This window comes from Sorex araneus, chromosome 11, assembly GCF_027595985.1.
Source record: "Sorex araneus isolate mSorAra2 chromosome 11, mSorAra2.pri, whole genome shotgun sequence".
In the NCBI taxonomy this organism is placed as follows: domain Eukaryota; kingdom Metazoa; phylum Chordata; class Mammalia; order Eulipotyphla; family Soricidae; genus Sorex; species Sorex araneus.
In genome coordinates this window covers 46,911,899-46,931,616 of record NC_073312.1, presented here as the reverse complement: position 1 = coordinate 46,931,616, position 19,718 = coordinate 46,911,899, and the positions used below count along the sequence as shown (strand labels likewise).

Genomic DNA, 19,718 nt, shown 5'->3' with positions numbered 1-19,718 from the left:
CTGGCAGGTTCCTGCTACTGATGAGGCATGTGCTAATTATCGGCACGAAGCATCTCTTCTCTCGCGCAGGCCTGCTCCCCCTGTTACCGACCACGTGGCTGTGGAAGAACCGCTGGCTTGTTTGTTGGTCTGTTTGGGGCCTAAACCAACTGGTGCTTGGGGGCTTCTCCCAACTCTGTGCTTGGGGCTGGAGATGGGGGATTGCTCCCGGTGGTGCTCAGTGCTCCGCCCTCTGGGCCGTCCTTCCTGCTCCTGCTTGCGAGGTAGTTTCGCACTGGCTCAGTGCCTTGGAACTGGGGCTATGGGAAATAGGGGCATGATGATCTGCCCCCTCCTTTCAGTAGGCACCGAGTGAGGGCCGAGGGAGGAGAGGTGGCGTTCTCTGCATTTACTGAGCCCCAGACATTGAGGGCCCCTCTCAGGGGTGGCTTTTCCTTCTCTGGCCGGGCTGCCTTAGAGATTGGAGCGGGTGGCACAGCGCTGAGCTGTGGTCTGACAATAGCGAGTTGTAGGCGAGCCAGCATTCCCCAGGGGCCAGGTGTGGGACCAGTACAGGAAGGGGACTGCCTTGGAGGTAGGGGTGTGTCCACGTGCCAATGACTTGCCATCTTTGACTGTGGAACACCCTTCCCCTGTGCCTAGAAACAAGGTGTGCTCATCGCAAAAGTTGAGAAGTACAGAAAATATACAGTAATATTTTATTTCACATTCATCTAGTAGTAGTGTACCTAGTAGTCAACCAAATGATCTAGTTAGAATCTCACACACAATTGTTATAAATGGCACCGGAACACTGATGTCTCACTGACATCTTAACTAGTGTGTATGCTCTGCGAGTGTGTCTGGGTGGGGGGAAGAGGAGTGCTTACCTTTTCTCATTGGCATGCGTGAACATTTCATGGAGGATGAGAATGGTGTTGAGTCCAGCCAGTCAGCTAGGTGGAGGCTGGTTGCAAGAGTTGCAGTGGCAGCTGGACATATCACTGACAGTCTTGTCTCTGAAGTCGACTTGAACAGCCACTAAGCCTGCCCACACCACTTTTAAAAGCATTTCAAGACCTAGAAGCACAGAGGCAGCTGGAGACTAGCGCTGTTTGGCTTATTCTTGGAGGTTTTTCTCTTTGTGCATCATTAGACAGTAGAAGCTCATGGATGAGACTTAGTTTGAAGAATTATTTTTTTCCTTGAAAGTGTGTGGGCTTAGGCTGTACCTCACAGGGCTCTGAGCTCAGGAGTGAGCTCTGGAGGGGCCCAGGGTGTCACACACAGTGCCATTGGCCAGGGTGTCACACACAATGCCATTGGCCAGCTAAGCTGTGCTGTAAGGCTCGTGCCCTTCTCCTGGATTATTTCTCCAACACCTGAAATTTCTTTTCAGCCTTCTGGATGGGATTCTGTCAGTGCTTGAGGGAAGGTTTCTTGTTTGCTTCCTGAAGCTTCCTGAAGCTTCCATGTGCTCAGACCTTACGTGTTTCAAACTTGAAGACCGGCCCATGAACCTATTTTAGGGAAGACTGAGGTGTGACTCCCCTGATAAGAATTTTGCACCATTTTTTCTGTTAGAAAGTACTTTATTCTTTGCCCAGTGGTTGGAGCAATTTTTCTAATCAGTGGGTTTCTTTAGAAGTTGTAAGGTTTTCTAAGAGTTGTCACAAAGGCTGGAGTGAAACAAATTTATTTGGAAAAACAATTAATAGTATGTTGGTGCTGGGCGGGCGGCATGCAGTGGTGGGCATCAAACAGCCTCACACATGCCAGGCTTGTGCTGTCCCTCCAGTCCTGTCCACGAAGCCACTTCGTGAAAGCCTGCTTACGGCCTCTGGGCTCTTTGAACTCTCACCTGTACTACGTCTTTATGTTACAGAAGTTCTCAAACACCAGACTTTTCGTTAGCTTCTTGTGTGGTTACTACAGAATTCCGAGGTCAGCCTCCAGCTCCTAATCTCATGCTCTTCCTGCTTCAGGATGTGAAGGGGTGGCTGGGTTGGTAGCCTGGGTGAAGCTCAGATCTTTCTTGGTGCATCTTGACAGTGTTTTCTTACCCTGGCACTACCCCTTCTTGCCCAGTGAGCTGCTGGCCCAGGCGTGGTGCTGGTGGTATTGGTGGTGCTGGAGAGGCCCCTGTCTGGTGCCCCCATGCCTGAAAGCTGCCTCACACTGGTCTGCCCCTATCTCTGTGTGTTTGGCCCTCTCAGAATGCCTGGGTAGCACTTGCGTTTCCTGGGAGGGAAGCTCCAGGGTCCCAGGGCCATGCACGGTGTCCTGCTTTGGGGCCATGGTGTCACCTCTGCTTCTCCATATTATTTACAGGCAGTTTCGTCTGGCGATGAGAAAGAGGGGTTGAAGCATCCGGGGCTGATGTTGAAATACTCCACGTATAAGAATCTGGCCCAGCTGGCAGCACAGCGGGAGGACCTGGAGACAGCCATGGAATTCTACTTGGAGGTGTGGTTTTGGCTCCCTCTGTGTGTTTGAAAGCTCTCGTGAGGTTGTGAGGTGTGAGGTATGAAGTCGTGGTCTTGGGGGCCAAAAAGAGGGTAGTGCTTCACGTCACCAAGCTGTGAAGCCCGAATCCTGGTCCCGGGAGGTGACCGCAGCAAATCTGGAAAGGTCTAGAGCGGAGGTGACCTGCACCTTTCCTCACCCTGTAGGACCCCTGCCGACAGGGCAAGGGTCTCAGTCTCCCCGTGCCTCTGTTCTGCAGTGTTTCAGGAGCAGGAGAGAGGAGGAGGACTTGAGGGGGAACGAACTGGCACATAGGCAGGTACTAAGCAGAGCTCAGCCTGGGGCGCCCTGCAGCGTTGTGGCCCCTGCCCCTGTACCAGGTACGGTGCTCACGGCTTTTCATGCCTGCCTGATCTCAGACCTAGGCCAGGGAGATCTCATTACCCTCATTTCTGTGGTGAGGGTCCCCCTGCTGGTCAGTACAGGGTGAGGATGAGGACGGAAGTCTGGCTCTAGAGCCTGTTAGCTGTCTAGAAGCCCACAAAACTCTCCAGTTTCATTTTAATTTCTGTTTAAGTTTCTTTTAACCTCTCAAAAGTGCAAGGAAAGCAGGTGTTCAGAGTGACAGAGTATGATGAGAGAATGCTGGACTCAGTGGGTCTGTGTAACTTTGTTGTTAGTCGCGGGGGTCATGCCTGGCAGTACTGGGGGCAGGCAGCACCTGAGGCGCTGGGAGTGAAAGCCAGGGCTTCCTACATGCTCTGAAACCGCATCCCAAGCCCACAGGAACTTCTCTGTGCCAGGCTCCAGCTGGGCTGGTGCTGTGTCCCTCCCGCCAGAGGGTGTCTGCTCAGGGAGAAAGCCAACAGAGTGTGTGCCCTCTGCTTGTGCTGATTGCAGGCCGTCATGCTGGACTCCACCGATGTCAACCTTTGGTACAAAATTGGCCATGTGGCCCTGAGGCTCATCCGAGTGCCCCTGGCTCGCCATGCTTTTGAGGAAGGACTGCGGTGCAATCCCGACCACTGGCCCTGCTTGGACAACCTCATCACAGTCCTGTACACCCTCAGTGATTATACCAGTGAGTCACTACACTTGACAGCCTTCTCCCGGGTGCTCAGTTTTCTGGAGAGAGGAAGGCGCTCTGCTTGGGTGAGCTCGAAGCTAAACTGAAGTCTGAGCGCCTTTCTCAGACTTCTTGCCCCCCGGGGAGGCGGATTCTGTCTTCACATGTCGGCTTTATTCTGCTTGCTTTCACCTGACTCCTTTGAGATGTGTTGCTCGTGTTGGAGGAACAAGTGGCATGCTCTCCGGGTGGTCTTTCCCTCCCACTGTGTCACCTTAACCTGGCGTTGTTCCTCGCTGTCCTGGGGCTCATTTCCACGATGAACTGTCCGGCCAACCAGCAGTTGTGTCATGGCCTGTGTGATGCTGGGGACCTCTTTGTTTCTCACCGTGGCCCATGCCTTCACAGAGCAGCAGCGTGCCTGACGAGCCACCGAGACGGGCATTGGGGTGTCAGTGTCCTTGTGTCACCTCCTGAGGCCAGAGCAGAGGCGGCCACCAGGGGTGCTCTGTGCAGGCCTGAGCTCGCTGAGGGTGAGACCTGTGAGCGGCCCAGCCCCCCTTGCTGTGCGTGGGCCGGGCCCACTGACCCCAGTTACTCTTTTCAGGATGGGTGGGCTCAGGAGCATACACCATCAGTTTGAAGCCTAGAGGGCTGCCTTTCGAAGGCCATTCCCGCCCCTTTCTAAAGGCACATAGCACCAGGTCCCGGAAGGTGGTGATGCGTCTGTCGAGGTAGAGCCACACGCTGGCACGTGCACACTGAGGAACAGTGTGTGTGTGTTTGGGGCTTGTCGCTTCATCTACAGGGAACATGCCAGACATGTTGTTGAACCCCAGAAAGGACCACTTTGGGTCTCCTCTCGTTCAATTTATTTATTTTTTTCAGTCCACACCAGTATTTTCCTGAAGTCTTTCCTGGTTGATGGACCACAGTGTATCTCGTTCTGCTTGCTGTGCATTTTTGCTGAGACCAGAGCGGGGCATGCTCGTGGGGTTACCTGGCAAGGCCAGAGGTTCGGCATGCACACTCAGCTCATGCCCTTTCTTCCCCCACCAGCCTGTCTGTATTTTATCTGCAAAGCTCTGGAGAAGGATTGCAGATACAGCAAAGGGCTGGTCCTCAAGGAGAAGATCTTCGAGGAGCAGCCTTGCCTCCGGAAGGACTCACTCCGGATGTTCCTCAAGTGGTAGGTGCCGCCACCTCCCCTCCACCCTATCTCCACATCAATACAACATGTTATAGGGGGCATGAGGAGGGAGGGTATGCACATATTCTTCCAGGCCCCTGTACTTCCTTCCCTGGGGCATCCTCGTGGACAGGCACCTGCCTGCCACATCCTCTCTGTGGGTCCTTGCCCACTGCTTCCTTCCTTTTCTCTCCCTCACTGTCCCCCTCTGCAGAGGCCGCAGCCTGCTTGCTGCTGCCTTGTTGTCCCTCTTTCCAAGGCTTTGTTCTCAGTGGTGCTCAAGTCGTGTGTCCCAGACATGTATTTGACACTGAACTGACAGAACATGTGCTCAGTAGCACTGCCCAGGCATTCTTTCATAGCCTGGCACTCCCCCCTCCCCATTCTCTGACCTCCTGCTTTTCCCCCTTGAGGAGAAGTGCTGCTCCCGACCCCTGGCGACTTCCACACCTGACCCGGTGCTCAGTCCCATCCTTGCATGCTGGCCCCCACTGTGCCTGCACCTGCCTTGCCAGCTTCCTGCCTCCCCACCTGTCAGCCTGTGCTCCTCCTAATAGTTTGCATCTCAGCAGCTTCTCAAACCCTGGCTGCTGGCCTGCCCCGGCTGTCCCGCCCAATCAGCCTTGCTCTCTCATATTTCCAACCCGGACTCGCCTGTTGGAAGGTTTTGGTTATGCATCTCAGTGTCAGTCCCCGTGGAACTCTGCCTCTTGTTCTCAGCTGTACTGAGGGAACCAATTTTTTAGAGAGATAAACGGCTAAGTCTGTAAGCTGGTGGCTCAGGGGAATCTCTGCTGGGCACCTGAAGAGAGCTTGGACATGGGGTGGACGCTGCTGGCCTCCCTGGGCGGAGCTGTGTCGGGGGGGTAGGCATGCCCCCTTAAATTCCTATCCTTCCTGTGGTTTGGGGACATTGTGGGTTTCAGGGGGCATGGCTACCCGGTGGCTGTTGGTTAGGATGGTCAAGGGTGGGCTAGCTAAGTCCTTTTAAAATGTTCTGTAAGTAACTGAGAACATGAGTTTTGTTCCCTGTGGTTCTTCAGAGACTGCTGTGCTACTGTTCTTATACATGAAGACCTTTTGTTCAGTTTTGAATTAAATAGAAGGAACAAAGTGTATTAGTCACTTCTAGTGGATGTGGGTATTACAAATGCTAATCACTGTCCCGTGGAGGCCAGACTGAAGTGGTTATTTTATTTGTTGGAAGAATTAATGCAGATGAAAGGGTATTAACTGCACCCCTGCTGTAAAATTCCAGCCTTGGCTCTGCCTGGTAGCAGTGTAATTTCTCCCTTTCTTACATGCCCATAGTGACATGTCCATCCACGATGTGTCGGTGAGTGCGGCTGAGACTCAGGCCATTGTGGACGAGGCTCTGGGGCTGCGCAAGAAGAGGCAGGCACTGACCGTCCGAGAGAAGGAGCCGGACCTGAAGCTGGTGCAGCCCATCCCCTTCTTCACGTGCGTCACCTGGTCTCAGGGGTGCTGACCGGGTGGGGCTGGGGACCCAGAGTGATCTGTGCTGACTGCCCAGATAGGCTGCCTCTGAAGGGTACCCAGCCTCAGCCTTGCTTTGTTGCTGGGGTTCCTGACAGCCTCTCAGCGGGGTAAAGAAAACTAACCTTGGCCAAACACCGACAACAGATGGGACTGACCCAGGCTCCCTCAACCTTCGCTGGGTGACGTGGGGATGTCCCTGAAATCGGGGCGGGTAGCTCCTCTTCCTGTGTGGTTGTAGTGGTCCTCAGCTGGAGCACAGTGGGGGCAAGAGCAAAGCCAGCACCCAGCACCCCTGCAGGGTGCAGCCTGTGTGCACAGGCCTCTCTGCGGTAGGTGGGAGAGGCCGTTTGTAGGAGGAAAGAAAGCTGCAGGGTGCGGGTGTAGGGGTTGTGAGATGTGGCCAGCTGGCTTACTCCACGAGGCTACAGGTTGGAGTTTTTGCCCGAGAGCTTGAGAAGCCACCATGCAGGAGGGCTCAGGCCAGGCCTGCATACATAGCAGCACAGCACAGCACAGCACACAGCCCCAGGCATGGTGGAGAGCGACAGACAGGGGGCCCGTCCACGCCATTGTGTCATCCAGGTCGGGGTGCATGAGGTGGGGCTCCTTCCTTGCTCTCTCCGCCTAAAAGCTGGGTTGGATTCCTGGTAGCAGAGAATTGCCACAGGTGTTTGTTTATTTGGGTTTGTTTGTTTGTTTTGGGGCCACAGCTGGCAGTTGGTGCTCCAGGGCCCCTATGGCACCGAGGCCTCCTCGAAGGCTTGTGCTTAGCCATCCCTCCCTGAAGTGAGTGTCCACTGAGCTGCGTGAGGGTCCGTCTGGAGGTGGGGACACTCCATGCCTTTTGCCAGGAATGCCCCACCCTAACTTCTCTTCCACTCCAGCACTGTGCCTCAGCCGTGTTGGCCTTGAGATTTTGTCAGTAGTGATGACAAAACCATGCTCACCACCCAGTCCTCCCCCCTGCCCCAGAATGGCGGCTGTCCCTGTGCTTGGATCATCCCATGAGAGGTGCTGACCAAGTGTGGTGACCCTCTTCTTGCAGCTGGAAGTGCCTTGGAGAGAGTTTGTTGGCCATGTACAACCACCTCACCACATGCGAGCCCCCGCGGCCCAGCCTTGGCCGGCGCATTGACCTGTCCGACTATCAGGACCCCAGCCAGCCAGTGGTCTCCTCGGTGGCGGTGGCGCCTGTCAGAGTGGTCCAGCCGAGTCCTGTCAGTGCCAACCCGGCTGTGACTGTGGTGGAACCCGTGCTCTCCTACACCCCCGTAGCCACGGCCGGCTTCCCGCTGCATAGTGCCAGCCTGCTGGAGACCGGCATTCCCTCTGGTGAGTGGGCTCTTACAGTGGGCTCCTGGGAGACCTATTTTGTTGAGCAGGAGTGAGTGTTGGGGGCCCAAACACCTCCAGAGGTGAAGGCTTGAGCGAGAGCCCCTGGCTCCACTTAGCCTCATGCGGGGCCGCTGCTCCTTAGGTCAGCTTCTGCAGCGACTCTGCTGGCGGGAAGGCTCAGGGCTCCAGGAACAGCTCTGGGGTCTGCATAACGCATGACTGACAAGTTTGGGATGAGGTGGCTTTCCCTGTCAGCAATACGTGAGCTTGCCCGTTCCATAGCTCCCAGTGTGCTGGTATTCCACACATATGGTGTTCCATACTCTTGGGCTTCGGAATAATCGGCAAAGTTACTACCCTCTGTGGGAGGCTATTTTTGCATGGTTTCATTGATTTCAGTGTTCACTGGAGTATAAAGAATTCCAGGGCTGGAGCAGTAGCACAGCGGGTAGGGCGTTTGCCTTGCACGCGGCTGATCCAGGTTCGATTCCCAGCATCCCATATGATCCCCTGAGCACTGCCAGGAGTAATTCCTGAGTGCAGAGCCAGGAGTGACCCCTGTGCATCTCCGGGTGTGACCCAAAAAGCAAAAAAAAAAAAAAAAAAAAAAAGAATTCCAGAGAGCTTCCAAACCTTTCCTTAGTCTTGTGTCGCTAGAAAAAGAATAAAGAGTATCTGGCAACTAAAGAAGTTCCAAGTGACATGTACGGGATTCTTTCTAACAAGTCACTTCACCACATGTGATACATCTCTGCATTTTTCGAGCATCACATGATTTAACTGCTCTCGGCAAGGGTGCGCAGGAGCCTGGGCAGTGGGGTAGAGTCACTGTCACTGATCCTTGCTCTGTCAAGGACCCAAAGGCTCAAAACCCTTCAGCTGGTAGGAGGGTTGGGAGCAGGGGCAAAGTTTGACCGAGCTTTTGGTGTTCTGTAGCTAGGGAGAGTTCAAGAAAAATATGAGAGTTGAGTGTCTTGGCTTTCCTCAGGTCTCTCTGTTGTTGAAGAAGCGCGAGAGACTCCTCAAGCGGCACAAAAGAGGAAACCTGCAGCTCGAGCTGGAAGAGAGGCTTAGACATGCGGGGCAGTGCGCTTTCCAGGCCTTCTCCCTTGTAAGGTTTGGTGTGCTCTCTTTGCGAAGGTGACGTTTCCGGGGGAGATAAATCCAAGAAAGGAGTGAAGCGGAAGAAGATTTCAGAAGAGAGTGGAGAGACAGCAAAGAGGCGGTCGGCCCGGGTCCGAAACACCAAGTGTAAGAAAGAGGAGAAGGTGGATTTCCAGGAGCTCCTGATGAAGTTTTTGCCGTCCAGGTACTGTGGCTGCTGCTGCTGATGTGTCAGGCTCCTCTCGGTTCAGGACTTTTGTGTCAGCGCCACTGAACTGTCAGCCGGGCAAGAGCAGTATGATGTGGTCCCGGGCTGGGCAGGTCGAGCGAGCGAGCCAGTGACTGGAAGCTTGTGTTTGTGTCATGGGGAGGCTTCGGGGAGAACTGCAGGAATGTGGTTCCTGGGAACTGTGTGGTGTGGGTTGCTGATGGGAGGCTGCCCTACGCAGGCTGAGAAAGTTGGATCCCGAGGAGGAAGAGGACCCCTTCAACAACTACGAAGTCCAGTCAGAAGCCAAACTGGAGAGCTTCCCGAGCATCGGCTCGCACAGACTGTCTTTCGACTCGGCCACGTTCATGGAATCTGGTAGGAATCAAGCCATGAGGTCTTTCACCCTTTGGTTTTCTTCTCTTTCCCCTCTCATCATCTCAGCGTTTCTTCAAGGGTGTCTCTAAAACTGTGGTCAAAGGTCTCTCTGGGTTTGTGTTCACCCCGAGCTTCAGGGTTAGCTGACAGGCCCATCCACTGAGGGGTGACAGTGCCTGTGCAAGCCCAGGTGTGTGACCCGGCTGGTTGCGTGCTCTGTGCCCTTTCCTCTGCACACTGCAGGACACAGAAGGGGGCCCATCACAGCCACCCCAGACTTGGAGATTCAGAGAGCTGGTGAGGGCGGGGACCGGGACTGGGTCCGAGCAGCCTGCCCTGGGCACTGTACATAGCAGGAGGCCCCAGGATCTGTCCTACTGTGTCCCCGTCCCACCCCACTGCCACCCTCCTCTTGCTTCTCCCATAATAAGTAAAAGACTCTGGCGTAGAAAGTCCTTTCTCAAGTCAGCTGTTTCTCCCTTCCTGGACAGAGAAGCAGGACGTGCACGCGTTCCTGCTGGAGAATCTGACGAACGGGGGCATCCTGGAGCTGATGATGCGCTACCTGAAGGGCATGGGCCACAAGTTCCTGTTGGCGTGGCCCCCAGGCCTGGCGGAGGTTGTGCTCAGCATCTACCACAGCTGGAGGCGGCACAGCACCAGCCTGCCCAACCCACTGCTGAGGGACTGCAGCAACAGACACATCAAGGTGGCTGCCCGTGGCATGGGCTCTTGCCCAGCTGACCCTATTCGGCTACATTGGCTTTGGGTTTGGAATTTGGGCCCCGGGAGGTTTGAGGCAGTGGGAGCTGGCTTGTGCCTCAGCTGAACAGAGGGTCCCCTCAGATGTGACAGTGGGCACAGGACTGTCAGAATGCTGTTGTCAGGTGAGTGATGGTAGTGGCAGCAGGATGGAAGGATCTGGAAGCAGAGCTGACAGGTTGAAGTGCAAGTGGCGTTCAGGGAGTGAGTGGAAGAGGGCTCCCGGGATGGATGATGAAAGTGGTTCATAAGATGGGTGACCTGGTGGCGGGGGAGGTAGGACATTTGACTCTGTTCAGGATGCCAGCGACTTGGAGATAATTTAAAGAGATGAGGAAGTGGAAGAGCAGAGGTGAAGTGGTGTGTCCAGGGCAGTGGGCCACCTCCAAGAGAAGGGGGCCATGCCACTGGCACCTTAGCCACCCGCACTCAGCCCCTCAGACTCTCCCACTCTGCCTTGCAAGGGGCAGGAGAACAAGGCGCTCGGGCCTCTGGGGAGGAGGAAGACTGATGGCGGTGGGAGCACTGGGGAGCACTGAGAGCGTGAGGGCCTGGCCCAGGGGGCCCAGAATGGGTGAAGCTCAGGGGCAAGAGGCCACTCACACCCTGGGAATCAGCACTGCTGGGACTTGTGGTTCCATTGCGACCACTCAGGGACCCTCCCCGGGTAGTTTCCATCCCCCGGGCCTGTTTGCTCAGGGATAGTGTGGGACGGTGGAAGAGCCACAGCATCAGCTGGTACTGATGGTGGGGGGCCTCAGCACCAGGTGGGGGATGGTGGAACTGCAGCAGTGGGTGGTGTGGGATGCTTGGCAGGTGCCTCCTTTTTGCTGAGCATCGGTACCCTGTAATCATGCAGCAGACCCTCCCATCTGGAAGGGTTGACTGCTGTAGTGTGGATGTGGTACCCGGCAGACACTGGGCACCTGTAAGGGGTGTCCGTCGGGACTGGAGGCAGGTCTCTGCTCCTCCCAAGTTTATTCTAGTGTAAACCTATAGCCACGCTCCTCTTTCAAAGCCTGGCAAGTGGCTGCCAATCACTCTTGAGGCAGTGGGAAAGTCTGCAGGAGGGAGAATCCTGGGTTCCTTGAGTGTGTTCTCACTTACTTTTATGTCATTGTCCCTCTGTGCAGGATATGATGCTGATGTCTCTTTCCTGCATGGAGCTCCAGCTGGACCAGTGGCTGCTGACCAAAGGCAGAAGCCCTACAGGTAGGTGCTCTGTGAGCTGTGGTGGGAGGGGTCTTCTGCACCCTCGGCAGCCTGGGGTGGGGGAGTAAGGGAGCTGGAGTGTCTTTACCAGCAACGTGCCTCCCATCTGTACAGACATATTTCTTGGGTTGTCTTGTCAGGCCAGGGAGAATCTAGGGTCCCAGAGAAGTTACCCAGACACTCAAGCACTGAGTGTCTCATTGGCAGTAGCCTAATAAGCCCCCAAGAGGGAGCCACCTGCCTGCCTTTTCTGTTGCTAAGAATTGAAGAAAGTGGCGGCTCAGTTTTCAGGCTCTCACTTGGCACTGCATTTCCTCAGTAATTTCCCCAGATGGGGCTGGTGGCTTCCATAATAGAATACAAGGACCCAGGCAGGGCCTTGGGTCTCATCACTGGTCCCATGTGCCCCCCAACCCCAACACTACCTGGGGTGATTCTAGTGGACCCAGCTATTGCTCAGTGTAGCTCTACATCCCCTTGCTTCTCTTGCTTCCTCCACCCCCACCCCCGTATTTTCCTCTGGAGGATGTGGATTATTCTAATTTTGAAAGCACTCCTGGTGATCAGAGTTGAGTCTGTACATCAGTGCCCCCCAGCTCTCAGTGTCTGCATCTCTGTCCGATTACTTTGGCTTCTCTGATGCCACCACTGAGGGCTGTGACGCGCTCAGGGCCAGGGGCTATTGAGTGAGGTGTTTGGAGCTTGCCGTTGAAGTTGATGCGTTCTGGCCTGGCTGCTTTTCAGTGTCTCCTCGGAACTGCCCTGCGGGTGTGGTGAATGGCAGGTTTGGCCCTGATTTCCCAGGAACACATTTCCTGGGGGACCTCCTGCAGCTGTCGTTTGCCTCCTCCCAGCGGGACTTGTTTGAGGACGGCTGGTTGGAGTTTGTCGTCCGCGTTTATTGGTTGAAGGCTCGGTTTCTGGCGCTGCAGGTGAGGCCTGTGGCTGGCTGCCTGGGAAGCAGCCGCCCCCAACTAACAGCCCCTGACACCTGGGGAAGGGCAGGAAGGGAGGGTGTTCATGATTTCCCAGCTCTAGTGTATGGGGCACGTCTGCGTAATCACAGAGCTAGAAGGGCACAAAGGAACATAGATTTTTCCAGAATGCAATTAGCCCCCCCATTTTGTGTGAATTCTCAGGCAGTTTGTCCTCGGAGCCTGGTCATGAGGGCCAGGATAGGCTGGCTGCTGCCAGCTCCTTGTATGCAGTGATACCCAGTGCCCCAGAGAGAGTGAGGAAAAGATGTCACAGTTGGTTCTGGGATCAGGGCAGGCCCAGATTCTAATCTGGCACTTGCTAAGATACTTGGCCTTGCTCAAATGTCAGTGTCTTTACCAGCAATGTGAACTTATGATACCCGTGCATTACTCATTCACTTACTCATTCATTGGTTTACCAAGTCCCACCTGCCCTGCACCCAAGCTGTGTGCCAGGCCCCCTTTAGAGGGGTAGCAATTGTTGGATAGAAGCGTGGTGCCTCCGTACTGTAAGGCACCTGGCACAGCTGAGTGCGTTCCCGCCTGCCCTCATTCCTTGACCAGGGAGACATGGAGCAGGCCCTGGAGAACTATGACATCTGCACGGAAATGCTGCATAGCTCAACAGCCATCCGGGCAGAGGCTGGGGCAGAGCCGAGGGACATCGTCATCCGCCTGCCCAACCTTCAAAATGACTCCGTTGTGTCTCTGGAGGAGGTGAGAGGGGCTCTTCAGGGGTGTTTTCTTGATCAGAGATTGAGTCCGGGCAGGAGCAGAAGAGCAGGCCACATACTTATCAGGACTCCTTCCCGGAGACAGGCCACTCTGGCCTACAGGAGCCCCTGAGGACTTGCAGGCAGGCCCCGGCCCCCCAGATAGGCTTGAGAGCCTCTCCCCGCTCTGGCTCACACACAGCAGCACCCCCAGTGGACCTGGAGGGAAAGTCCTGTAGAAGCCGATGGGACTGGCTGGCAGGGGCCTGAGTCGGCAGTGAGTGCACCATGCCGACTCTCTTGGCTTCTGGGCGAGCTCTCCCTGGGAACAGACCTGTACAGTTCTACGATGTTCCGTGATCAGTGGCGCCTCCATCAGCAGAGGTGCTCTGGGCAAGGGCAGGTGCCCGGTCCCCAGAGCCACAGCTGCTCTCCTTTGAGGGCTTGTGCCCAGAACTCACTCCATCTCTAGTGGCCAGATTTTCCATGATTGTGCAGCCTGCTTGGCTGACCCGTTCACAAGGCTGGTCAGCTAGTTTAGTTCTCCTTTTTGAAATTTCTCTGCTTCTGGAGAAGTTTAGAATTTTTTTTTTCCTTCAGTATATATATTTTTTGTTTGTTTCCTTTGGGGCCACACTGGCAGTGCTCAGGGGTTACTCTTGGCTCTGCATTTATTCTTGGCGGGGCTTAGAGAACTTTATGGGATGCTGGGGATTGAACCCAGTCAGCTGCATGCAAGACCAGCGCCCTCCCCACTGTATTCTCTCCAGCCCCTCTTCAGTATATTTTTTATTTTAGTTTTTTCATGGGGAAAGAAATTGAACCTGGGCCCTTACCCATGCAGTAGTAAGCATTCACTCTGCCACTGAGCCAGATTCCTAGTTCCAGTCTCTCTCTGTTTAAAATTAGCTAAGTGCCATGACCTTCACAGAAACACTTTACACATAAAGTATTTATTTGCCATCAATACTGCTGTATCGAGGGGAGAGTCAGATTCTCCTTTCCTGCTCAGGGTCCGAGAGGGGCCAACTCAGGCCAGTTCTGAGGGTGGTCAGGCAGCATTTTGGGACCTTTTGCAGATTGATAAGAACTTAAAGTCCCTGGAGCGGTGCCAGTCCCTGGAAGAGATTCAGCGGCTCTACGAGGCGGGTGACTACAAGGCCGTGGTGCACCTGCTGCGCCCCACCTTGTGCACCAGCGGCTTCGACCGGGCCAAGCACCTGGAGTTCATGACGTCCATCCCCGAGCGGCCGGCTCAGCTGCTGCTGCTGCAGGTATGCGCTCTGGGGAGCACAGGTCTGTTCCCCGGGGACTCTGAGGTCGCCCTTGAGAACCCCACAGAGAAAAGTGGGAGTGACAATTTCCTTTTCCCCTGGTGGAGTTTTGGGACTATGCCTGGCAGTGCTCGGGGTGTACTCCCTTTAGGTGGGGCTCGAACTGATGCTGCAGCCCGTGGAGCACCTCCCTGGCCCCGGACCCAAAACCATTACTCAGCCCCTGGGAAGATGCCAGCCAGCCAGAAGGTAGTGGTCAGGCCTGGAGGACGCCTGGGGCCTAGGTGTGTGGGTCCCTGCATTCAGAATGCGGCGTGGCAGAGGAAGAAGGAAGAGGAGCCAGCCGTCCTTTCACTTGTTTCTTCATTTCATCCACTTCTTTTTTCCAAATCGCTTTTCGATGACTATTATGTGGCTGTCAGAGTGGGTCAAGTGTCTGCTCAGTGTAAGGAGTCATGACAGTAGAAGTGGGCATGCACCGTCCCATGCAGCTGCTCTGGCTGCACGTTAGCCACTGTTTCCATCCTGCCCGAATACCCCTTCAGCCTGCTGAGTGATCAGAGGGGGCAGCCTGTGCCTCAGGCTCCGGGTCTGCATCTCATGGCTCTTGGATGCCTCGGCCACACTGAAGAAAGTTAGTTTAAACCGAGCGATAGTACAGCATGGAGGGTGTTTACTTTGTATGCAACTGACCAGGGTTCGATCCCTGGCATTTCCTGTAGTTCCTGAACATCGTGTGATCTCTGAGTGCAAAGCCCAGAGTCAGCTGGGCGTGTGCTGCTCCCAGTGTGGTGACTTTGCTGTGGTCACAGGTTGTAGCAGCTATCCCTAAGAGAGTGGGCATTCCGCAGAGAGAGGGGACAGAAGCACCAGCAGGCCTGGCTGCAGGAAGGTCAGAGTCCATTGTGGCATCTAGCTACTGCGAGGGCACCCCAGGAAGTGTGTGAATTCAGGCAAGCTGGGCAAACCCACATCACCCCAACTCAGTAGTGAGTGAGGCCGAGAGGCAGGGTGTTCCCGGGGTTGTGTTCTGCATCTACAGGAAAGCGAACCCACAGGGAACAGTGACCTCCCCCCAAAAAAAGATTTAGACTCCCCAAATCAGCCAGTGCCCAAGGCCGAGCATTCTTCCCCTGTGCAGGGCTCAGCACTGAGCGTGGGCCTGGAGGTGGCCCAGCTCAGGGGGCCCAGTGCCCAGGAGGACGGGGCCTGGGCGTGACTGCACAGCTGCCTTCTCCGTTACACATAGGGCAAAGAGAAGGCTCATACTGCTACTTGCAGGTCAGTCCAGATTAAGGATGTGTAAGAGAGCGAAACTGCTGCTTTGTACTGCCAAGATAGTGTATGACCAGGCGGGCGTATGAGAGCATGCTGCACTTCTCCAGATCATCCGGACTCACAAGTTTGACCTTGCCCACTTAATGTAAAAGTGGGGTCTCGGTTCTGCCTCCTGCTTGCAGGGCAGCAGAGGCTCGTCCTAATGTCCTGGCTTAGCACCAACCTCAGTGTGTGTGGGAGGCACCACAGCCCCGCTCAGTGCCCCCTCCTCCCGCTCCTGCCCGCCTCAGGACTCCCTGCTCCGACTCAAGGACTACCGGCAGTGTTTTGAGTGCTCCGACGTGGCCCTGAATGAGGCGGTGCAGCAGATGGTGAACGCGAGTGACGCGGCGGCCAAGGAGGAGTGGGTCACGACCGTCACGCAGCTGCTGCTGGGCATCGAGCAGGCGCTGTCGGCCGGCGGCGGTGGCAGCATCCTCAAGGAGTCGTCCTCGGCCACAGGCCTGGTCCGGCTCACCAGCAACCTCATCCAGGTAGTGCCCTGCTCCACTCTGCTCCGTCCCGTCCTGCCCAGCAGAGGCCACTCTCCAGGTGCCCCTGCCCGAGTTGCCTGCTTCCCAGGGTGTTCTGAGCTCATGGGGGGTGCCTTGTGACCTGCAAGCTTCCCAGGGCTGGTTGGGTCCGAGGTGGGGTAGCCATCTCCAGCTCAGGATTCTTCTGGACCATCTGTGCCAGGAGGTTTGTGGCAACGCACGGGAGGCAGAACGGGGCCTCAGCCCAGGCCTCTCCAGCACCCCAACATCCTGGCGTCAGAGCTGACGCGAGGCCCTGAAAGCAGGCAGGCCTCCCCGGCTCTCCTCTGACCACCCCTCCCCTCACCCTGAGCCATTCACAAGCCCCACCAGATCCCGTGACCTTAACATCCTGCCCGGCGTTTCTCTCCATCTGTGCCTTAGCTCAGGCCTTGGCCATCTGGGACACGGTGGCATTGCACCTGCATTACGTGCCGTGCCCACTCCACTGTCTCACCCCCTGCACAACCAGCTGCAAAGGGAGATACAGGCTCCTCCTCCTCACCTCCGCCCTGCACATCCCCTTCGTGGCACTCTGCCCGCTTCCCTCCCACCCTGAGGGGCCTCACGAATGAGTCTGCTCCTCTGCCGATATCACCCGCTGCTGACCTCTCTGGGCCCCTGCTGCAGCCGAATCAGTCCTTAGCTCTTCTGTGGCTTGTCTCTGACTATGCTCCCCATCAGCGTCACTGCCCTAGTGGCTGTGGAAGCCCTCGCCTGTCTGAGGACCCACCTGCAGTTGGTTGAGGGCATCGGCAGCTGCATGTGGCAGGAAGGAGGGTGCTCAGAGCCGGCTCCTCCAATGTAGGAGGAGCTGTTGATGAGGCTGTGGGATTCTGTGCGATGACACGTTGGACCCCGATGTTTGGGGCTGGGTAGGCTCGTGCCCCCCACCCAGCCGCTATGCCCACCGGGCCCCAGCCGAACCCACTACGCCAGGTCCTGCCCGATCTTCCTAGAGGGTGGAGGGTTGCACCAGCCCTGCTGTGATGCTGTGCGTCCCGCCTCCCAGGTCATCGACTGCAGCATGGCGGTGCAGGAGGAGCCCAAGGAGCCCCACGTCTCCTCCGTGCTGCCCTGGATCATCCTGCACCGGATCATCTGGCAGGAAGAGGACACCTTCCGCTCCCTGTGCCACCAGCAACAGCTTCAGAACCCAGTGGACGAAGGTGGAAGGGGGTGGGGGGGTGGGGGTTCCTGATCTGCTTGTCCTTGCCCGGCAGGATTTGCGTGGTGCAGTGCTTGCACAGAGGCCAGTGCCCCCTCGGGGGGGCTCATGTGCCATGGCCAGGAGGCAGTGAGGGCCATGGCTAATGCCTGCTTCAGGTGGCAGCCTGGGAGGAATGACCGGATGCTGAGGGCTTCCACCAGCACTGACACTGCTCCAGAGATGTTCTCTGCAGCCCTGCGCTTGCCCTTGTGCTTGGCCACTGCGCCCCTGCGCCCCCGCGCCTCCTCGTGGGGGTGAGCCAGTGACCCTGTGATGGGGAGGACTGGAGGACAGGTTGAGTCCCACTGCCGCTTCTTGGCTCTGTGACCTTAGGCAGGTTGTACCATCTCCTGCCTCCATCGCTATATGCACACGGGGAACAGTGGCGTCTGTCTCAAAGGGCTGTTCTGAGTTATGCATGAGGTCCAGCGTGACCATAAATGCTCGAAGGACCCCAACGGTGAGACAAGAGGAGCAGCCAACTCGGTGTCAAATGTTGGACCGAGAACAAAATCTGTGATCAAAGCATATAGTATAGTGAAAAATCAATAAATGTCATGATGTACCCTGGTTAAAAGTCTTATTTAAAAATAAAGGGGCCTGGGGAGCTAGTATAGGAACTAAGGCAGTTGTTGTGCATATGGCTAACCCTGGTTCAGTGTCCAGCATCGTCTGGCACTGTCGGGGGTCACCGCCTGGTTGACCCTGTACTCCTGAGTACAGAGCAGAAATAGCACAGGTGGGTATGACCCAAAATAAGAAAACAAAGGGTTTCTTTTAGGCTTCTCAACTGAAAAAACAAACACTTCTCTTCCTGCATAATGAAATGAGATGCATTCCAGATGTTTCCACAGCAGCACCTGGGGCTGATGTCTAGGAACCTCCACAGTTCTCCTGTGTCGGAAGAAAGTACTACCCAAGACATCTAATCAAGTCATTATCACAGTGATCGCAGGCATTTGCAAACAAGCATTCCTGCTCCTCTCAGTGCTTCTTAAGAACACTCCTGCAGGATGAAGTCAGTCAGCCAACATGAGTCAGAAGGAAATTCCTCAGGAGTGGAGAAGCCATGGGAAAGAATTTTTGAGGCCACACCAAGTCGGTTTAAAACTGGAACCAAAAGAAAGCAACTGAGCTAATTGCAGTTGCAGAGCAGAATGCAAATGTTATAAACCTTGAAGTGCGCGATGAATAATATGTACAACCAAATTGCAAATGGGAGGCAGGGGACCACTACAGGCTTTCTCTGATTGTGTAGCTCATCATTTGAAACTAGAAACTGATCTAAAAGACTCAAAAAACCATAATCTCTCGAGCTTGATAGTGATTTTATTTAAACCAGTGCTTTTGATACCTTTGTGACAGGGGCTGACCGGGAGTGAGAAGCGTGAAACACATTTCAGGAAAGAGTCCTCATTCTAGGAGTATGAGCCCCACTGGGATTTCCTGTTCTGATCTGTTCCATCCCAGTCCTCTTTAAAAATCTCAGTTACTAGTCCACTAGCGTGTTATGGCCCGGAGGTTCAAAAACAACAGAGGATCTGCAAGAATCTAAAAATAATTCTGATGGTGAACAAGTGTTTAATTGAAATTTATTTGTTCTTTTTTTATAGTACATGAATAGATCTAAGTATAAGAATCTGTGATGGGGCTGGAGAGACAGAACAGTGGGTAGGATGCTTACCTTGCATGCAGCTGACCCGGGGCTTGGTCCCTGTCACCCTGTCTAGTCCCCTGGGCCCCACCAGGAGCGGTCCCTGAGCAGAGAGCCAGAGCACTGCTGGGTGTGACCCGAAACCAAAAAACAAACAACAGAAAAGAATCTTTGAGATAGGAGAGACTCAATGGACTGGAGCACGTGCCCAGGGAGACGAGGCTCAGTCCCTGTCACCCCTCATACTGCTGGCTGGCTATGTATATATGAAAGAATTTTTTTTCTTGAGCCTCACAGGCTGTACTCAGGGAACCATGGGCTTCTTCCAGCCATTCTCAGTCAACTGGGCTGATGGTTCAGCATGAGTACTCAAGGATATGATGCTGCTCGGACCCTGCAGAGGTGCTGGGGATTATACAGGCAGTACTTGAAGGCCTCTAGGCCTGTACCCAGGATGCTTGGGGGACGATGTGGTCCTGCGGATTGAGCCAGGCTTGTCTACATGCAAAGCTGTACCTTAACCCCTATATTGTCTCTCTGGCCCCGAGAATCTTTAATTTTATTTACTTACTTATTTATTTATTTATTTATTTTGCTTTTTGGGTCACATCTGGCAATGCACAGGGGTTACTCCTGGCTCTGCACTCAGGAATCACCCCTGGCGGTGCTCAGAGGACCATATGGGATGCTGGGAATCGAACCCGGGTCGGCTGCGTGCAAGGCAAATGCCCTACCTGCTGTACTATTGCTCCAGCCCCAAGGATCTTTAATTTTAGAAGTAGCATATGGGGCCCTGGATGATAGTACAACAGGTAGGATGCTGTATATATAAGTATAATGG

At 55.0% G+C, this 19,718-nt stretch overlaps 1 protein-coding gene across 4 annotated transcripts in view; it reads left to right on the top strand.

The window, feature by feature from the left end:
- The window catches only part of CABIN1 (calcineurin binding protein 1), a 102,186-nt gene that overhangs the window by 18,972 nt on the left and 63,496 nt on the right, over positions 1-19,718 (top strand). For all 4 annotated transcript variants that reach the window (XM_055118689.1, XM_055118692.1, XM_055118690.1 and 1 more), the window contains exons 6-19: positions 2,311-2,445; positions 3,346-3,526; positions 4,571-4,700; positions 6,012-6,161; positions 7,246-7,532; positions 8,676-8,844; positions 9,089-9,225; positions 9,717-9,934; positions 11,121-11,199; positions 11,944-12,131; positions 12,741-12,893; positions 13,969-14,163; positions 15,732-15,974; positions 17,026-17,182. In XM_055118689.1, coding sequence (XP_054974664.1) covers positions 2,311-2,445; positions 3,346-3,526; positions 4,571-4,700; positions 6,012-6,161; positions 7,246-7,532; positions 8,676-8,844; positions 9,089-9,225; positions 9,717-9,934; positions 11,121-11,199; positions 11,944-12,131; positions 12,741-12,893; positions 13,969-14,163; positions 15,732-15,974; positions 17,026-17,182 — 2,422 coding nt within the window. The remainder of the gene's footprint in view (positions 1-2,310; positions 2,446-3,345; positions 3,527-4,570; positions 4,701-6,011; positions 6,162-7,245; positions 7,533-8,675; positions 8,845-9,088; positions 9,226-9,716; positions 9,935-11,120; positions 11,200-11,943; positions 12,132-12,740; positions 12,894-13,968; positions 14,164-15,731; positions 15,975-17,025; positions 17,183-19,718) is intronic.